The sequence below is a fragment of the Fringilla coelebs genome (assembly GCF_963513975.1).
Source record: "Fringilla coelebs genome assembly, chromosome: 2".
Classification (NCBI taxonomy): domain Eukaryota; kingdom Metazoa; phylum Chordata; class Aves; order Passeriformes; family Fringillidae; genus Fringilla; species Fringilla coelebs.
In genome coordinates, this window is record NC_140029.1 from 27,834,412 (window position 1) to 27,852,999 (window position 18,588).

Below are 18,588 nucleotides of genomic sequence, written 5' to 3' on the forward strand. Positions count from 1 at the left end.
GTATAACCAGGAACACAAAGAAATGTGTACAGGCACAATGCTGCAAAGGAAAAGGGAACAGATCGTTCCAACATATCAGGAATAGCATTTCCAAGCCTTCACCTTTAACCTACTTTTTTCTTCATACTATCTATCATATGTGCATGAGTATAAAAGTGAAGAGGTGTATATATAAATATTTGTATTTTTATATATTTAGTTGTTTGTGTGTGTGTATATATACACACCTACCCTCACTTTTATTCTGCTACTCTCTTCATTCTGCCAAAAAAATCAAAACCCTTATAGTAGAAACTAAGGAAGAACTAATCTAGATCTGACCACTATGAGTGAGAATGGACAATCACTAATAATTTAGAAGAGGTGATACAGATAAAAAAAAGCATCACCTTTAGAAATATGAGTTCAAGTACAGACCAAGGACAAAGGCAGTTATAGTCATCTATGTAACACATATGCTAAGTATTTGAGGTTTTTTTAAGATGGCAAAAGGAAACTTATTAGAAAAAATGTGCTGTACAGCATTAGAGAAAAAAAGCTATAAAGTTTCAGATTTTCTTAGCATGCAACATTTACACTCCTTTGTCAACATTTACACTCCTAGTATTTTAGCACTTGGACAGCATAATGAATTATAACAAACGGCATGTACTGTTCAGAAAATGACAGCTCACCACTCTCCATACTACAGCAAGGTCAGACGAATTTTCTTCTTACAATACTTTTACTCCTTTAAGCTAATACATACAGAAGCAGAATCACGTACTTTGTAAAACAATGCATCCAGTTTTGCTGTTCTGGTAACAGAAACCAGAGGTAGCTCATGTAGAGGGCTTCACCCACTTGAGTTAGAAGAAAAATTATGAAGATGAGATACCAAAAAACCCTGAACTTTTCATTGATTAGTTGCATCCGAGCAGTGAGCCAGCAGCTACTAAGTATGCTTTTAAGCCCAATACAATCCTGCATGGTTTCTAGTCCACCATTCTGAATTCTGGATGCTTCCACAGTTTACTGACATATATATATATATATACACATACATTCTTTTTTTAGATTTTATTTCACGCTGACTTTACCCCCTACACTAAGGGTTTTCCATGCCACATTTCAAGATGTTCTGTGTATTCTAACTGCTATCCATCCCTTACCTTTGCAATAGCTTAACATACTCTTAGAAAGCCTAACCAATGCATAAATGCAATCTACTAGCTTTTGCTGTGAACTGTGGCAGTAGTGGTCATCACGAACAGCAATTTTCTGAGCAGTATGCAACTATTAGACATCACCAACTCTAAGTGTACCAAGTCACATCAAAACTCATTTTGACTTGTGATTGCTTCAACCAACAGTGGCACTCAACCTCTATTAGACTGTGGCACACGAGCAGACACTACCTGGAGAGTTAATTTAATGTGTGAACTTAAAATTCCTCAATGTTGCCTTTGGATTTGGTGCTTATAAAAGCTACACTACATACAGACACCTCAGTGGTTTTATTTGTTTGCGTTGGTAGGTGTTTCACAGCTGACGTCCTGTTAACACATCGGGTCACCTCAGTGGAAAAGGAGCCCTTGTTCGCCCGTGGGGGCCGTCCCACAGTCACCACTCGACGCCCTGGCCGTGTGTCACCCCAGTGTCGTGGCCCTGGAGTCAGCGCTGCCCGCTCTCCCCAGCCCGTGCCAACAGGGCGACGTCCCCACCTTCGAGGCAGGAGGGGCACTGAACAAGCCCCTTGCAGCCCGCACCGGCGCCCGCATTTCCGCAGGGCAGAGGCAGCGGCAGGGCCCCCTTCCCACGCCCGGCCTCCCTCACAGCTGCGCCACGCGCGGGGGCTGCGAGGCGGCGGCAAAGGGCGCCCGGTGGCCCCGGGGCTTCTCCGCTCGTCACCGCGGGAAGGGAAAGGAACCCGCGGAGTGGGAGGGGCCGGTCCGCGCCTTCCCCGGTTCCCCGTGCTGCATGCCAAGGTCACGCACCGCCCCCTCCGCACCCGCCCCAGCTGCGGTGACCCCTGCGGCCCCGCGGCCCCTCTGCCCCAGCCGCGCCGCCCGCCGCGTTACCTCCATGGCGGGGCCGGCCGGCTGCAGGGGCGGGGAGATCGCGGCGCCACAGCCGCTGCCAGCGCCGCTACATCCTCCCCGAGCCGCTTCCGCCTCCGTCATCCCGGCACGCCGGCCTCGCCGGGCTCGGCTGGTCTGTCACGGAGCGCCGCCCCGGGGGCGGGCGGGGCTGCATCGAGGGCCCGCGGCCTCGGCGGCTGAGCCCGCCTGGAACGGGCCGTGGGTCGGGGAGTGGGTATCGCTGCCGGGGGACCTTGTGTTGTCCGCCGTATCCAAAGGGGAAAGGGAAGGGGTACGGCTGCAATCCGAGTGAACCCCGCTATTCCCTGTTCCTGAAGGCTCCTGAGGGCAAAGCAGTGCTGCAGGCGCGGCTCTCACTGCCGCCATAAGGAGAGTGTGGGATGAAGGGTGACGTGCTCGGGCAGAAACGTAGCGATTTAAGACCGTGTTTTTAATACCTTGATGGAAACGCAAATTGATTTAAATTATTTATCAAATAAATGCGGCGGGTGCCAGTAGGATGGTGCCAGAGTTTTCATCAGTGCCCAGCGACAGGACAAGGAGCAATGACCTTAAATAAAACCACAAGAACTTTCACCCCGACGTGAGGAAGAATTTCTTTAGTTAAGGGTGGCAGAGCACTGGCACAGCTGCTCAGGGGTCTTGTGGAATCTCCCTCTGGAGACGCTCAAACCCCACGTGGACGATTTCTTTGGCACCTGCTCTAGGTGACCCTGCCTTGGCAGGAGGGTTGGATGAGATGATCACCAGAGGTCCCTTCCAACCCTAAAAATTCCATGATTCTGTAAATTCAAAAATGGATGTGAAGGACTACCATAGCAAGTAGCAGAACCTAGGTGTTCTGGCTTGTAATTACATGTTCTTAAATAGACTTTTTATGCCTGTTTGAGTAGGTGTTTGAGGGGAACAATGCCTACTTTAAAGGGCACACATTTTTCATTGTTACCATGCATGCACTTTGGTAGTGCCTGAATAATTTTTCATATTTCACAATAAGTAATTGATATTTAATGAGAAATTGCCTGGGAAAAACAATTTAGGCATATTATTCTGTTTATGGTTCACTGGGTGAATACTGAATATCACCGAATTAATTATAATGTCATGAGAGAATATGTATTCTAATAAAAAAGGAGAGTCGTTTGTTGAAATGCTTGTCTCAGAAGAATGATTTCATTTTTCCAAGTCTGCTTACTGTCATTCTTCTTGTAAAATTCAAATGGCAAATAGTGACAAAATGCAGTAAGGTTCTTCACGTATACCTAAGAAAATATTTTTTTTCCCACCTCCAAGTCTTTCACTGTCCATTACATATATTCATATATATCTATTTATGCAGCTACACAACAGTAGCAGGAGCACATGGTTCCATGCTCACAGAGGTTGCTGGCAAGGAACAGATATCCCTAACCAAACAGCATGATGGGTTTTTTTCATTACTTCTATTATTATAATTTTTAAAAGCTTCAGAGGACATTAAACAGATTTATTCTTTCCTTCCCCTTTCACATTGGGATACTCTGAACTGCTTACCTATGCCTGGGTTGCTCTGATCTAATGTGGGAATTTCACATAATTTCAAGAAGAGCTTTTTGAGATAGAGTCCTTCCAAAACCATTCCAGAGCAGAAGGTTTCACCCTAAACTATGCCATACTGCACAGCTCTTGTGCTTTGAGGTCAGCCTCCAACTGAATTTGAATATTTGGGAAGAACACTGTAGGAAACTAACCTTCTCTTTTGGAAAACCACAGAGAAAACAACGTTTCATGCAATTGTTCCTTCTGTCTATCTTCAGACAGTATGTATTATGTACCAACTCTTGGGTCATCTCATTATTTAACCTAGGAGGGAATTGATTTTGGAGCTCATCCAAGGCAGACACAAAAGAGTTTTCAGAGGTGTTAGTAGTGAAGACAATGAGCTACCGGCTCACTCATTGCAGGCTTTCTGGAGCTGATTCTGGCTAGCTCAGCCCTCCCTCCATTTTATGTAACAGAGTTACATTTTAAATTATCTTAAGAGTCTTTCATTCTGGTCCTCAATTGCAACAGCGATTGCAAGGAATCCTGGTTAGGGAACGGTAGAATAATTTTAAAAGCTTCTAGAATAACTATAAGAAAAAAGATTGAGGATTTTGTTTGTTGATTGTTTCAGTTTGTTACAATAAAGTGCAAGTTGCTCTGAATTTTGTAGAGAAAAATGTTGATTTGTACCTGCAAAAGTCTGATAAAGTTTTCTTAAACAATTTATGAATTGTGTCTTACCTATCTAGAAGGAGACAGTAAGCTGATACATAATAATAAGTGCAGCTAATTTGAGACAAGATAAGTGAGAAAAACAAGAATAATATACATAGTCCATATATCCCATGATTTTATTATCTTTGTAAAAGATAATTAATTCATATTTTTAAATAGCATTGTTTATGTAGAACAAGATTGCCAAGAGATTTATGGGATGTGTTGCGGCAGAGCATAAAAAATTTTCAATTCTGCTTTCATTGAGGAGACAAGTCCCACAGCGCTGTAGTTAGTCCTTACATCAAGGCAGGGTACAAATGCTTGTTCACTATCATTGGAATTATTGGACCTGCAAGAATTTACTGAAGAGCACAGAATGAGAAAATGCCTGTAATTTTGCTACTGGGGAATGTGTTTTCGGCATAAAGGAGCAGATGCATTTCATACTTGCCGCTGTAGAATTTGTCTTTGCAACAAGTTCTGAGGATTGCAGATTCTTCATTTTGACCATGCTGGGCCAGTCAGAGTTCTTGCTTTGAGCTGCTTCTATGCCTTTTTTACATGCCAGGTTAATATAAAGGAAAACAACAAATGAATTTATAGTGCATTAACTATTCTTCTCTGTTTGGAAACTTAAAGCACACTCCCTGTGCAGATTAACTGCAAATTATTTGACTGACTATTGCCATTTTGTTGGGATGAGGTTCAGTAGGTTCCCACAGGAGTAGAATGGTACAGTTAAAAAAGAGTTATTTATCTCAGTGCTATTTTGTGTATGAAGGATTTGGTTGGGTGTTAAAAAATTAGACTGTATATACAGTCCTTAATTCTGGTCTTAAAATATAATAGGAAACAGAGGTGGTAGTTTGGTGTTCTCACCAGCAAAGGCCAACAAGCCTTTTGATAGATTAATGTAAAACTCACACAAAGAACCATTTTGTTTTCACACCTGGTCTGAGGTCTGGCTGCAAAAGACTGTTCTATTGTTAACAGCGCATGGAGAACCTTTAATTGCACACAGAGATAGTAGGAAATGTAGCTGAGTGCTATTGGTACAATGACAAATTACTGTGAATCAAAAGACCCAATTTTAACAAATAAAAAAAATTAGTTATCTTAATTTTTAGGTGCCTGACCTAAGATTCTACCTGTATTAATATTGCCTGTACCACATCAGGACCCAGTGTAGCTTGCTTTCGACGTGATGCCTCTGTTTCCGCAGTCATGGTAAATGGATATGATTCTATTGGGAGCCGTCAGTTCAGAAGGCAGTCTGAGCTCACACAGCTGATAGATACCAACTGCCCTTGCAGCAGCCTATGCCAAAGCCCTTCTGCAAAAGAATCCATGAGTAATTTGCCTCTTTGACATTAACCACAAGGTGCTGCTGAATGATGGCTTTTCTGATCTACCTACACAGTGCTTGGTCTGGAGGGCAGGCAGAGCCTTGTTTGTTATCCAGCCTAAGCCCATTACTTTCAGTCTGGCAGCACAGTTTGGCTGCATCTTAGAAGTATGAAGGGCTTAACTCTCACTCTCGATGTGCCTCTAGGCTCACCTACAGCCTACACTGAGACCGTGCGGCATTCATTGAAGATGTGAGGGAAATAAAAGCTTCAGTCCAGGCTTAAAATATGTTAATGTATGTCACCAACATGTTTTATGAAAAATCCTTTCCTTAGGATTTTTCCTCCTGAGAAGCTGAGAGGCCTCAGGAACAAAATGTAAGCAATGATTATCTGCTGCTGTGGAATGCAACAGGGGGATCTGTGATTGGTCTCATGTGCTTGTTTCTAATTAATGGCCAATCACAGTCCACCTGTCTCGGACTGTTTCGGTCAGTCTGAGCCTTGTTATTCATTGCTTTTCTAGTCTTAGCTAGCCTTCTGATGAGATCCTTCCTTCTATTCTTTTAGTATAGTTTTTAGTATAATATATATATAAAAATAATAAATCTAGCCTTCTGAATGTGGAGGCAACTTTCTGGTCTCTTCTCTCATCCAAAGACCCCTGCGATCACGGTTGCAAATGCACTTCTGAAAAATGCCAGAATTAGTAATTAACCTTGTTGTCAAGGTAAAACTCTTTATGAACATGATGATGTAAACCATTAATATAAAGTATGATATCCATATCCTGTATGGATAGGGCACATTACATAAAATCTTCTTCCTCTTCATGGTCTGTTTTCCTAACTGGAGAAACAGTGACTTTCAGTTCAAGTATGAAGCAGATCATCTACTGTTAGATTAGTGGAAAGGAAACCACTGTCCCTCTGTCTTTGAATGCTAGCTAGGAAGACAGAACAGCTGCCTTCTCTGTTCCTTAATTTATTTGGTGCTCTGTGCTTCTTTCATTCTCTTTAACAAATGATTGCATTCTACACAAAGGTAAAATGTCTCCCCAGGCTGCTATTGACAGCCAAGCTTAAGAGGGAATATGACTATTCTAGAATTAATACAACAGTGTCTTTGAAATAGTCTGTATTGGAGCAGGAATCTTTAGTCATTCCCGTGGGAGGATTTGTTTTGGAAGTTGATAATGCAGAGCTGCAAAACAGAACCACATGAACAGTTAACATGTACTAATCGGCACTCACCCTGAAACATTTTTTAGAGATGAGTAACAAAGTTTCTGTAATATCAAAACCCAGCAGGGGCACTTTCTTCTGAAAGAAGAAACAAGCAGCATCAAAGAAGTTACTGTGGGATTGCAATAGCTAAACTGACACAAGTCTTGTTAAACTGACATTGAAGATGTGGCATCTGAGAAGGTTAGTAAAACTGTGCATCTAGATAACTGGATGAAAATAAAGCATGGATGTAGTTTTAGGACTTATGTCTACTATATTTCTGTACAGTTTTATCCTCACGGTAAACAGAGTCATGTGTTTGCATCAGAAGTGTGACAATAGTTTAAATTATTTGAAGTAATGTGGCTGTACACATAGACTGTACACATAGAATCTCCTTCTGCAGGTGCTCATTGATTTACAGTATCTTACATAAAAATATATTAAATCTCTTACCAACTTGTGTTGGTATTAGTAAAAAAATCTCCATATACATCATTTAAAGCTCTTCTGTACATAGCAACTGCCAGACCTAAAGATATGGAAGTTAAAGGCACTTTAAATGAGGGCACCCTCCAGGCATATGCCCAGAAGCACAATTCTATTGTCATACAGTCAAAATAGACACCAAACCATGGTAGGATCTATGGCCTTTGAAGGATGCATACAACCCATTAACCTTTTCCCCAAATTTTCTTCATAACTACAGGTCAAATAATTTTCAGTGGTAACAATAAACTACTCCCTGTAGTTTTACACTAGTAAACATTTTCCAAGTCATGATTGAATCCATAAGTTGATCTCTCAGCTATGGTGGCTTAAGAAGGCATAAAAAGCAGAGAGTCTCCACTTTTCTATCCTCCTGCCAGCTATATTTTGTCAAAATAGTTAAAATTCCTGTTTCTGAATATATAGAAAGATAATATCAATAGCATAAGAAAAGCTACTTCTTATGTAGCCACACATCGAGTGTTTGTTTCTCGCCTTTTGTATTCTAGGACTGCAATCTGACCTGTGGTACTTTCTATCTGTTGTTTATAGCAGCTGAATTGCAGCTGGGTGAAAAGTTACCTAAGGAAGTGAGAGCAAAGGTGACTTTCCCAATGTGATACTAGTCCTTTATAGTATGGTGCCTCTATCCTTGCTGTTGCTATGCAACTCCCTTTTCCAATAAGGCTTTGGCCACTGTCAGCATTTTGCTTTTCTGATAGTTTTGAGATTTCAAGGGAGGAGCAAACAGGTCATCTGTGTGACCTTTTGTACAGCATTGCTCATAAAATGTCACCAAGCTCCTGAGTTAAGCATGTTTTTCATTTACTGATACCTCTTGTGGCACTGAGTGAGGATTAGATTGACAAACTGTGCTGACTCACGTGGTTTCATAGAGCAACCCAAGAGAGTGGAAATATCTGAAAGAGCCGGCAACACCTTTCCTTCATACCAATGAGACAGTAAATCAAGTTAATCATAAACAAAACCCAAGGAAGTAGCAGAAAGCTCCTCAAGCTGGTATTTAGCCTTGCTGTGATGAACAGCACTGCCTCTGGCAGATAATTTTTTCTCGGGTAGTCATTTTACTGAGACATCCTTTCTTTGTGGGCAGGAATCTGTGGACCTGAAGTTTGTTTTTTTTTTTTAAATTACACTAATGTAGTAAATGCATGCTTCCAGTTTCAGTGATTCCTGCATTTTTGGGGAAAACTCTGTGGGCCAGGGCAGTGTAACTCCCACATTTACCAGGCAACTTTTTGTTTGTTTTCAAATTGATGCAAGGTATTGCTGCCCTTTAGGATTGCATTCACTTTAGATATGTGCTGCCCTTTATGGCTGCAGTAATGACCGCAATATGTGGATTAAATAAGTGGCCTGAAATGAGCTTTGCATTTTACAGCTGCTCATATTGCTACAGCTTTTTAGCTTGCTTTTAACTCTCCACAAGCCAAAGAGAAAACATCCCCAGCAAACATTTTTTGTATTAAGCTTGACTAAACTAGACTAAATGAGACTAAGACAGTACTTTCCTTTAGTTGCTGTAATCTACATTCTGTCCCCTCTAACATTCAGAGGGCAAACTCAGTTAAGCAGGAAGGTTTGTGGCCTTTTTTGTGTGCCAACTCCATGATGGCACTTTAAATCCAAAAGTGGATTTGTTACAGTTGCCTATAATTAAATGGATTATGAATCAAAGCAAGGCTGTAGTTATGGTACTAATGCTAAAGCAGAACTGGTTTTTATTTTCCAGTATCTACAAGGCCCTATTGCAACTAAGAGCTCCCAACAAGATGTTTATGTATTTGTTTAAGAGTAAGGTAAAGGAGAAGGGAATGACATGAAGTATCAGATGAACACTTTTACAACAGTGAAGAGGGAGATGGCATTTGCAGCATTGGCTCTCCGCCTGGTTCATACCAACTTTCAGAATTTTCCAAATGTTACGAGAACACTATGATATCCAATTCAGAGATGCAGTAAAGACTACTGTGCCCACAGCTAGACTGTAAATAAATGCCTCTATATAGCCTTTCAGCAATTTTTATCAAAGGAAGTAATGGGTGTTTGATGTTTTTGGAAGGTTGCTTTCATTTCAACAGCATTTCTTACGTCCAACTTAAAATGAGAGAAAATTAAATTTATTCTACTTTGTGTACTTCTGTTCCTCTCTTTATACTTGACCACCTTTAAATTTCTAGATTGTTATTTATTGATTAATGTTCATACAACCTGTTGCATTCTTTTAACACCTTTTTTCCTGTTGGCTCCTAGTTCCTGTTAGAGTTTGATTTGAAAATACCAGCAGTATCAACTGCAGTTTTACAAAGATCAAAACCCTCAGCAAGTCAGAAATATTTTTATTAATGCTGAAAGTAACTGTGGTGGGGGTGACTGTGAATTGTCCAGTGGAGGGACAATTTTCTTGAGGGAGATATAAGCTTTGGCATAATTTGGGCACTCTCCCAGTAATGAAAAATCAGTGATGTGTGAAAGGAAAATCTTGTAATCTTAGGGAGACTGGCATTTCATGAAAGAAAAGCAAAATATATAACATGGGAAAGGCTGAAGATCATAAATTTCAATTGCAAGTAATTACAATTCCATGCGAAAAACAAGAGAGGTATCAGACATTTTCTTCTTATAATCTTCATCAAATTTCTCATTCTGTGCCACAGTGAAATGATTTTTCCAGTCTGAAACGGTCCCTAAGAAGTGACAAAGGAAAAAAAGAGAAAGGATTGTTTTACTATTATTTCCTGAACTCATTATCCACAACTTACTGGATACTTGTACTTCAATGCTTATTTCAAAATGACAGAATGACAACCAGACAGGGTTGATGTCAGTAACAAACCTCAGTACCTTTTCTCATGAATGGAGAAATGGAATGATCCATTATTCCTTCAAAGTCTTTAGTGTAGTTTGCCATGGGGTTTTCTTTCATTACCTCAAATGAGGTGTTATGGACTATTTTGTTTAGAACCTCCTCACTCAGATCTTTCTCCAGGAACTTTGCAATCTTCTGAATTTCTCTCTTTGGATTCTGCAGAAACAATTACATGGGATAAGACACAGAGCTAGGAAAAGCAGAGAAATCAATCATCACGTGAGAGCTGCAATTCTCACACAGAGAAGATCAGGTTACTGTATGGTTTACTGATACTGGCATTATAATATAAAACTGTTGCTTGTAGTTAGTATCTGCTAGACTTACAGATTTTAGAGCTCTATAAACATATGTTCAGCCTTTTACCTCCTTCATATCTTCATAGAAGAGATAGAGTATACGGTGCTTATCTTTTGCCTTCCACCATCCTTTTACGTGGTCATACCAGGAACCCCAGAGGACTGAAAAAGAAGTAACAACAGCAGCAGCTATAAATGCTGATTGTGTCTTTAACACGTGTCACTCATGTTTGCCTCTTAACCAGTACCTGTGAATTTCCAAGCTGGTTTTAAATCAGTATGGTTGTGATAATAAGCATTGCTGTGCTCTGTGCTTTTTACAGAATTTTTGCTATTAATCCCTCAGGTTTATGGATGCTCAGAACAGGATTAATGTGTAACTTTAGAGGGCAGGCAGTGCAGATGCATTATAGTCAATGGAAACATGGATTTCCAGTATTCATTTGATCATCTGGACAAGGCTTGTCTTAATTGGCCTTGCTTTGAGCAGGGCAGGCGTTGGGAATGTATGGACAACAAAAATCCATTCCAGCTTGCATTATTCTATGATTCTACCTGGTTTTAATATTTGCTATGCTATCAGGAATGCCTGCTTCTTTCAAGCATCAAAATGATTAGCTAAGAGAGAAGTAAATACATTCTATATGTCTGCACTGGGACAGATAGCTCCCAAGCTGAGCTGGTCAAACACAAGACGTAAGGTCTCCTCTGGATGTGTGACTCTCATGGTGGTCCAGACAGTGATATCTCCAGGCTTACATAATGGCAAAAATATGAATGACCTAAGGAAGCTTTAATGACTCAAACTGTAAACTGCCATCCACTTGACCAGGTTTTGTTTCTTGGATATCCTGTGATATCCGCACCTCTTTTAGAAAGGGAAGAATCAGCTTCTGGGGTTGCCTTCCCTTAGTTAGATAACTGTCTTTGTTCAGATACCTGATTTTTAGATACATTAATTCTGGTACAAAGACTTCCTTATCTCGAATACATACTACCCATTTCTAGCAAAATTAATTCTCCTCTTCTTTTTTAAATTTCAAATTTTATCAGTTTATAGTAAGACCAGTTAAACCATTGTTCCTTTTCAAATGGCTTATTTTAATCTCAGAGAGAAGAGATGAAGCCTGAAAATTGTCATATATGTTTTTGAATTATAACAGAATAAAGATTAGTGTTTATATTTTTTCTCAAAATGGGAGTATAAAGATAGATTTAATCCTTTAGGTAATAATAAAAACCTGTGCATGAAGAAAAGCTATGAGTGAAACACCTTCAGCAGATATCCTTCCACAGCGTCTGCACAGGATTTCAAACCATAACTGAAATTAAAAAATCAATGCTGTCCATTCTTAAAATGATCAAAATCTCATATACAACTGATTGCAGTTAATCACCTTTTCCAGTCATGAATTTCTCCACAAACTCCTCCCAGGTTCCTGGATCAGGCAAACCTTTATTCATTCTGTGGAAATGGTAGTATGACACCAGGTTGTCCTTTGCATTTCTTGCCACGTAGATTATCTTTATTGATATGAAAAGAGAGAGAGAAAGAAATTAACTTGCACATACAAATATAGATATTGAGCATCTCCTGGAGTTTTCTCTTAGAGCCTGCTGGTAGAGATTTAAGAGGTTTTGCTTTGAAGCTGCCATTTTCTAAAATCCACCTCAGATAACTTAGTCGTGACTTCAGATTCCCACAGACTTCAGACATTAGGAAAATATTTTTTAAGACGTTTTGATTTCTCAGCGATTCTGGAAAACATGTTCTTCCCTGGTTTATGTCACTTGCTTTGTCTGTGAGGTAGAATAGGGCTCTTCAGCCTTACCTTACAGTTTTGGTCCCAGAAGGATGGAGGCAGCAGCTGCACGGGCAGATGAGTTTTTATTGTTCGTGGAGATGGCATGGCTTCAGCTAACTCCAGACCTGTGGGTTGTTTAATTATGAGATGTGAGTTGTTCTCTAAATTGCACTAGCACTTCTTTCCTATGCTCACACAGGTGATTGTGACTGTGACTTCCCAGCAGTTCACCTTGCACTGATCACTCATCTCCAAAGCACTTACACAGCACGATAACATATATAACATTACATAAGCATCTTCAGTGTTTCTAGAGAAAATTTGACCTGTGTATTCGAGTAGAAAAGGGGAAACACTGATTTATGTCTTTTTGCTTTCTTGGGCCCATATCTAACTCATTCTCTCCAAGGGATAATGATGAATACTGATTTCTATTTATCCAACCACAGTTTCTCCTTTGCAATATTTAGTGGACTATTTCCACCTTACAGGTAAGAAATATTAGTTTCTTTCTAGGGTACAAGAATATGATGGCTGACTGGACTTTGTGGATAGCACATAAAGAAAACTAGGAGAATAACAGTGGATTTTCAGTAGCTATGGATATATGGGACTACTTGGGAATATCTGGTGATATTTGGAGATGTGTTATCTCCTTCCCTTTCCCTTTTAAACATCTATCCTGACCGCCATAATTTTTTCCCTGGTATCATCTATCATCCTCTGTCATCTATAATTTTTTTGTCTCTCTCTGTATCAACACATTCTAGTTGAGAATGGAAAAAGTAGCACTTCTGCAGAGCTAGTCAAGCTTTTTAGCTTCAGATGTGAGAGTGTGACTTAACAATTTGTGTGGAAATGGAGCTCTTGCTGAGGGAGACTTTTATAAGAAACTGCAAGCCAGTGAAGCCTGCTGGTTGCCTAAATGTTCCATAGCTTGTTTAGATGACTAGACCCTAGAACTGAGCAGCAGTTACTTGAAACAGTAGCAAAACCACTGAAAACATTAGGTATCTTTTGGAAATAGGACCATGACATATGTTTCTCTTCCATGCGGCCTGTAATCTCAGAATGGCATTCAATTGCCCCATGCTACCATTTTCTATGTATCTGCTGCTGGTTTAGATACTGTGGAGTATCAAGCACAGCTTCAGATACTGCTACAAAACATTATGGTTTTCAGTAGCGCCTGAAGCAATCCTATCTGCCAGCCTTGCAGCACCTTGAGTGGCACTAGATGTTTATGTTAAAGCACCTGAACTGGTTCTTAATAGCCAAAATGGTGTTTAGTTCAAGAACAAAGCAGGTGGGACCTTCTCCAGGAAACTTGTGGCATCAGCACTATGTACTTTTTTGGTTTCATTTTGTCTAAAATACAGATAATATTCACCTGAGTAACGTGCGGATGGAGGCTCTGCCATAAACCACTCGAGGAAAGGGTGGCGTTTGTAAGTAGTCTCTCGTTTACACTTCTCAATATCTCCATTTTGTTGAACCATATCCACTATTTCCTGTGTCCATGTGGTACCTGAAAATGTCAAGTGTTTAGATGTTTCCCTCCAGGATAGCCAAGAGTTTCTTCTACTAGGGAACTTAAAACCAGAAGGATGGACTCTGTGCTATTGGGGGAAAAATAGCATAGAAAATAATAGACAAAATGGAGAAAGAGTATAATACAGGCAAAATGCCTAATTAGGTAACAAAAGTAATTCTAAAAGCTCAATTCAGAAATTCCATTTTAGACAGACTTCTTCCTGCCTAAAGAAATAATTCCCAACACCAGTACTGAAAAAAACACTGGGAGAAACTCACTATTGTATGGAGAATATTATTTGCAGAGGAATGAAACTCCTTCCTTTAATCCCTCACAAAAATTCAGGTATTTTGTTTTCATACTGAATTTGAGTAAAAAAATGCAATACCTGAACTTCAAGTGAGTTAAAATTTCATACAGTTTGAAAATATAAAAAAGTGGCAGTATTTGCAAAGTTTCCCTTTGAAACACATTAATGAAAGTCTGTACAGCATTTCATCTGCCTGAGTGACTGCAACATTTGTAAGAGTTACAGTACAGTGTATCTCATGTGTCTCTTTTCTTTTATAGCTGTCATCTCTGTGTCAACCACATCTCTTCTGAGGTACTGTGGCAGGTCAGCTAGAGAACAGGCTAAGGGATAAATTGGAAAGCAATTTAGGCAGGAGATTCAGCCCTTCTTAAGATGCTTGTGTTGTGTATCTCACACAGATATGACATAATGTCAAATGGAATCCTAACTTTATTTATTTTCAGTTCAGTGGCTGGAAAGTTTTAATCCCATCTGGATAAAATAATGTGGTTTTGCCTTTAGTATACATGTTGTAAAACAAATGCTTTCAGGTTTTACAAAACTAATGGTGGGTTTTTTTGTTAAAAACATTTTTCCCCTACTGACAAAAAAAAAAAAAAAAAAAAAAAAAAAAAGAGCCCTAAAAATTGTTGCTAATTCAAACAATTATTTTTGTGATGATCAAATTCTCCCATATCTGTTCCTGAATCTCCAAAACTGTACATGTTTTTATTCATACAGAATTCATATTGATGCTTGTTATTCATTGTTTTCTTGTGTAGTAAGTATAAAGGGTTTGATGAAGAGGGGAAATACTGAGTAACATGCCAGATAGCTAATATTAATGGTGGTATTTTATTTTGTTAGCCAAAATTATTAAATTAATTTGGTTATTTTAAAGAATTAATCCATTTTCAGAAATCACTACTAGTTTACACAAAAAATCATTCCCTAAATACATTAATATGTTCCATAGTCATAGAGTTAGTTTCTATTTTTCTTAGTAATGATCACTTATTTCTAGGCATTGTTACATCACTACATATTGGTGGAAAACTCGTGTTGTCACCATTAATATAAATGTATATAATCTCAGTTAAAAGTAACAAGTTTAGTTCATTAGACTTTGGCTATTTGTACTTCAGTAGTAACAGGTGGTTGTTGCATTTGCCAAAGAAGTCAGGAGTTACTAGTCACAGCTGACACAACTTCTTGTCTTTAAAATATGTCTAGTTTAGAGTTAAACAAATATCAGTCACAATAGAAAAAACATATATCTCAATCCCAACAATAAGCACTATGCCAAACTTTTCTATTCTGTTTCCCATCCACACCAACCTGCTTTTGCATAGGTTGCAATGAGCACATCATCAGGCTTGGCTTTGAACTTCCACACTTGGTCCCAAATGCTGGCAATTGGTTGTATGATGGGAACACCATCCAATTCAACTAACTTAGATCGAACCACTGTCTCTTGCAGACTCAAATCTTTCATTTTATTCATGGCAATGAGAGCTGCATGAAGAAAGGCTTAGAATTAACATGGCTGCTCTGAAAAAAAATCTGAATTTACTCATCTTGAGGTCTCTCTTATTGACCAAATTCCATGTCCTCTGATTTCTTTTTGCCATGATTTGGCCTGTCTGGATCCGTACATAGATTCCTTAAAGCTGGATCTCTTTTTCAGAAATGCATGGTGTATTGCTAGTGGTAGTTTTCTGTGTCTCTAAAAATCACTCTGTTTACTCAGATACAAGAAGAGAAAAAAGTCATTATTCTTATATCAAACCCATTTATGTAAAATTCTGATGATCGGTATGAAAACTTCTAAAGGCAAAAAAAGTAATCTGAGGCGTGATTCAAAAGAAGGCAGAGAATAACAGCAGATAATGAAATCAGCATACAGGGCCTAACCCTTCCTCTGTGAAGAAAATAAACAGAAACGCCTGCTAACACCCTTTGTGCCTTATACTCACAGAAATATTTGCAGACCTTTTCTGTGTTTCGTTCCTGAATCTTAGCGCTCTTGGAACTCTTTGCTTTATTTTGAAATATGTTGCCCGTAAATAACCTGAACTATGTTGATCATTAACTAAAGGTTGTTAGACTTTAATTTTGTGAATCAATCTATTTTACAATAACTAGTTATTGGTTTCTGAATTTCTCCCAGGGAAACCTCTTAAGCATAACTTTCAGAGCTCCAGGGTCTGGTCAGAAGAAAGCTGTGCTAAGGGGGAGGCTATAGAAATAATCTCAACTAAAAACACCATCCAGAAAAAAAGACATCTCAATCCCAACAGCAAACATTGCTAGAATATTTTCTTTAATTTTCTTGTTTACTCACAGCAATTTCATACAGATTCAACTCAGCAGAGTGAGATGTTAGATTGGTGGCTGGGAAGTCACCCAAGAATTTTTTTTTTAAATGAAGGAAAAAGATACTTGCCAGAGAATTTGTCCTGCTTAAATGTCTTCAGTCCTTGGCTGTATTGATAACTATGCAGGAACTTAAATCTTCAGGCACAAGTAGGTTGAAAACTTGTGTGGGTGGAGATTCCATTCTTCCTATCAGTATGAGGAGAGTCAAAGAGGAAGTGCAGCAGCAGCCAACACCTGAGCAGTTTTCTGGCATGGTTTGTGAAATCCTTTCTAATCCTGTTAAAGAAAAACACTTGGAATTCTCATGTAAAGAGTGATTCTTTACTGGCAACAACATATAATGTTAGTCAATACCTCCAGCAAGATTATTAATTTCTCTCTCTCATTGTCAGCAGTCTTGGAATAATAATTTTTTTCCTAATATCTAATCTAAATTGCAAAGATCCTGTGTGTACAGGCAAAGGAAAAAACATCCCAAAAATTTTATTCTCTACTTCCCATCAGCAGGTGATCCAGCCACCTCCCAGGAAGCAGGGCTTCAGCCCACAGGTGGTTGCTGTATATAAGCCTACTGCACTTATACTTACTAGCACTATGGGGGTGCTATAGGGGAAACTAACTCCATCTTATGCAAGGGGCATCCCCAATTTCTCTGGGCAGCCTGTTCTACTCTCTCACTACTCTCACAGTTAAGAATTTCTTCTTAACAACTAATCTAAACCTACTCCTTTTCAGTTTGAAGCCCCCTTGTCCTGTCATTCTATGCCCTTGTCGAAATTCTCTCTCCATCTTTCTTGTAGATTCCCTTCAGGTGCTGCACAGCCACAATTGGGTCACCCTGAAGCCTTCTCTTCTCCAGGCAGAGCAATTCCAGTTCCCTCAGTCTTTCCTTATAGGAGAGGTGCTCCATCCCTCTGATTGTCTTGGTGGCCTCCTCTGGACTCGCTCCAATGGGTCCATGTCCTTCCTGTGCTGGAGCCCTAGAGCTGGATGCATCACTCCTGGTGGGGTCTCGCCAGTGCAGAGTAGAGGGGCAGAATCACCTCCCTGTGAATGCACTTCCCAGCCTCCTCTGGATGCACCCCAGGACACAATTGACTTTCGGGGCTGCAGGTGCACAATGCTGGGTCACATCCAGGCTCTCATCCCTCTGCACCCCTCAAGTCGTTCTCCCCAGGGCTGCTCTCCATCTGTTCATCCCCATTCAGCCTGTATTGATACTGGGAGATGCCCTGACCCAAGTGTGGCACCTTGTGCTTGGTCTTGTTAAATCTCATGAGATTCCAATGGGCCCACTTCTCAAGCCTGTCCAGATCCCACTGGATGGCATCCTGTCCTTCAGGTGTGTCAACAGCACCACTCAGCTTTGTGTCATCGACACAGCTACTGAGGGTGCACTCAATCCTTTGTCTCTTCATTAATGAAGACATTAAATAACCCTGGTCCCAGTATGGACTCCTGAGAGACTTTACTTGTCACAGATGTCCATCAGGAGTCTGAGCCACTGACCACTACACTCTGGATGCTACTGTCCAACCACTTTCTTATCCATCTAACAGTTCACCCATCAAACCCAACTCTCTTCAATTTACAGAGAAGGATTTTGGGGGAAGCCGTGGTAAAACTTATGTTTACATAAGTCTGGGTAAATGGCATGTGTAACCTTTCCCTTTTCTACAGATATAGTCATAGTAGGCCACCATGTTGGTCTGGCTGGGCTTGCCCTTGGTGAAGTCATACTGGCTGTCCCTAATCAACTCCCTGTCCTCCATGTGTCTGAGCACAGCTTCTACACAGCTGGTAGTTCCCAGGTCCTCCTTTCTGCACTTTTTAAAGACAGGTACAATTTTGTCCTTTTCCCAGTCACCTAAGAGTTCACCTGACTGCCATGGAGAGTGGCTTGGCAGCTGCATCAGCCAATTCTGTTAGAATTCTGGGATGTAGCTCTTTGGGTCCCACGGACTTTGGGTTCAGGTTCCTAAGATAGTCATGAACCTGATTTTTCC

The 18,588-nt window shown here is 40.1% G+C and overlaps 2 protein-coding genes across 2 annotated transcripts in view; both read right to left on the minus strand.

The window, feature by feature from the left end:
* Window positions 1-2,162, minus strand: part of GCC2 (GRIP and coiled-coil domain containing 2) — a gene marked incomplete at its 5' end in the record, with an annotated part of 30,897 nt that extends 28,735 nt beyond the window's left edge. The window contains one exon of the mRNA XM_084225675.1: window positions 2,061-2,162. Coding sequence (XP_084081801.1) covers window positions 2,061-2,162 — 102 coding nt within the window. The remainder of the gene's footprint in view (window positions 1-2,060) is intronic.
* A 7,671-nt stretch (window positions 2,163-9,833) lies between these two features.
* Window positions 9,834-15,707, minus strand: SULT1C4 (sulfotransferase family 1C member 4; the record flags this gene model as incomplete). The annotated part of the gene is made up of 7 exons (XM_084226138.1): window positions 9,834-10,091; window positions 10,249-10,429; window positions 10,640-10,734; window positions 11,970-12,096; window positions 12,405-12,502; window positions 13,768-13,905; window positions 15,542-15,707. 7 exons carry the CDS (start codon window positions 15,705-15,707, stop codon window positions 9,979-9,981), a joined length of 918 nt encoding a protein of 305 aa, XP_084082264.1. The 3' UTR covers window positions 9,834-9,978.
* Window positions 15,708-18,588: the final 2,881 nt, after the last annotated feature.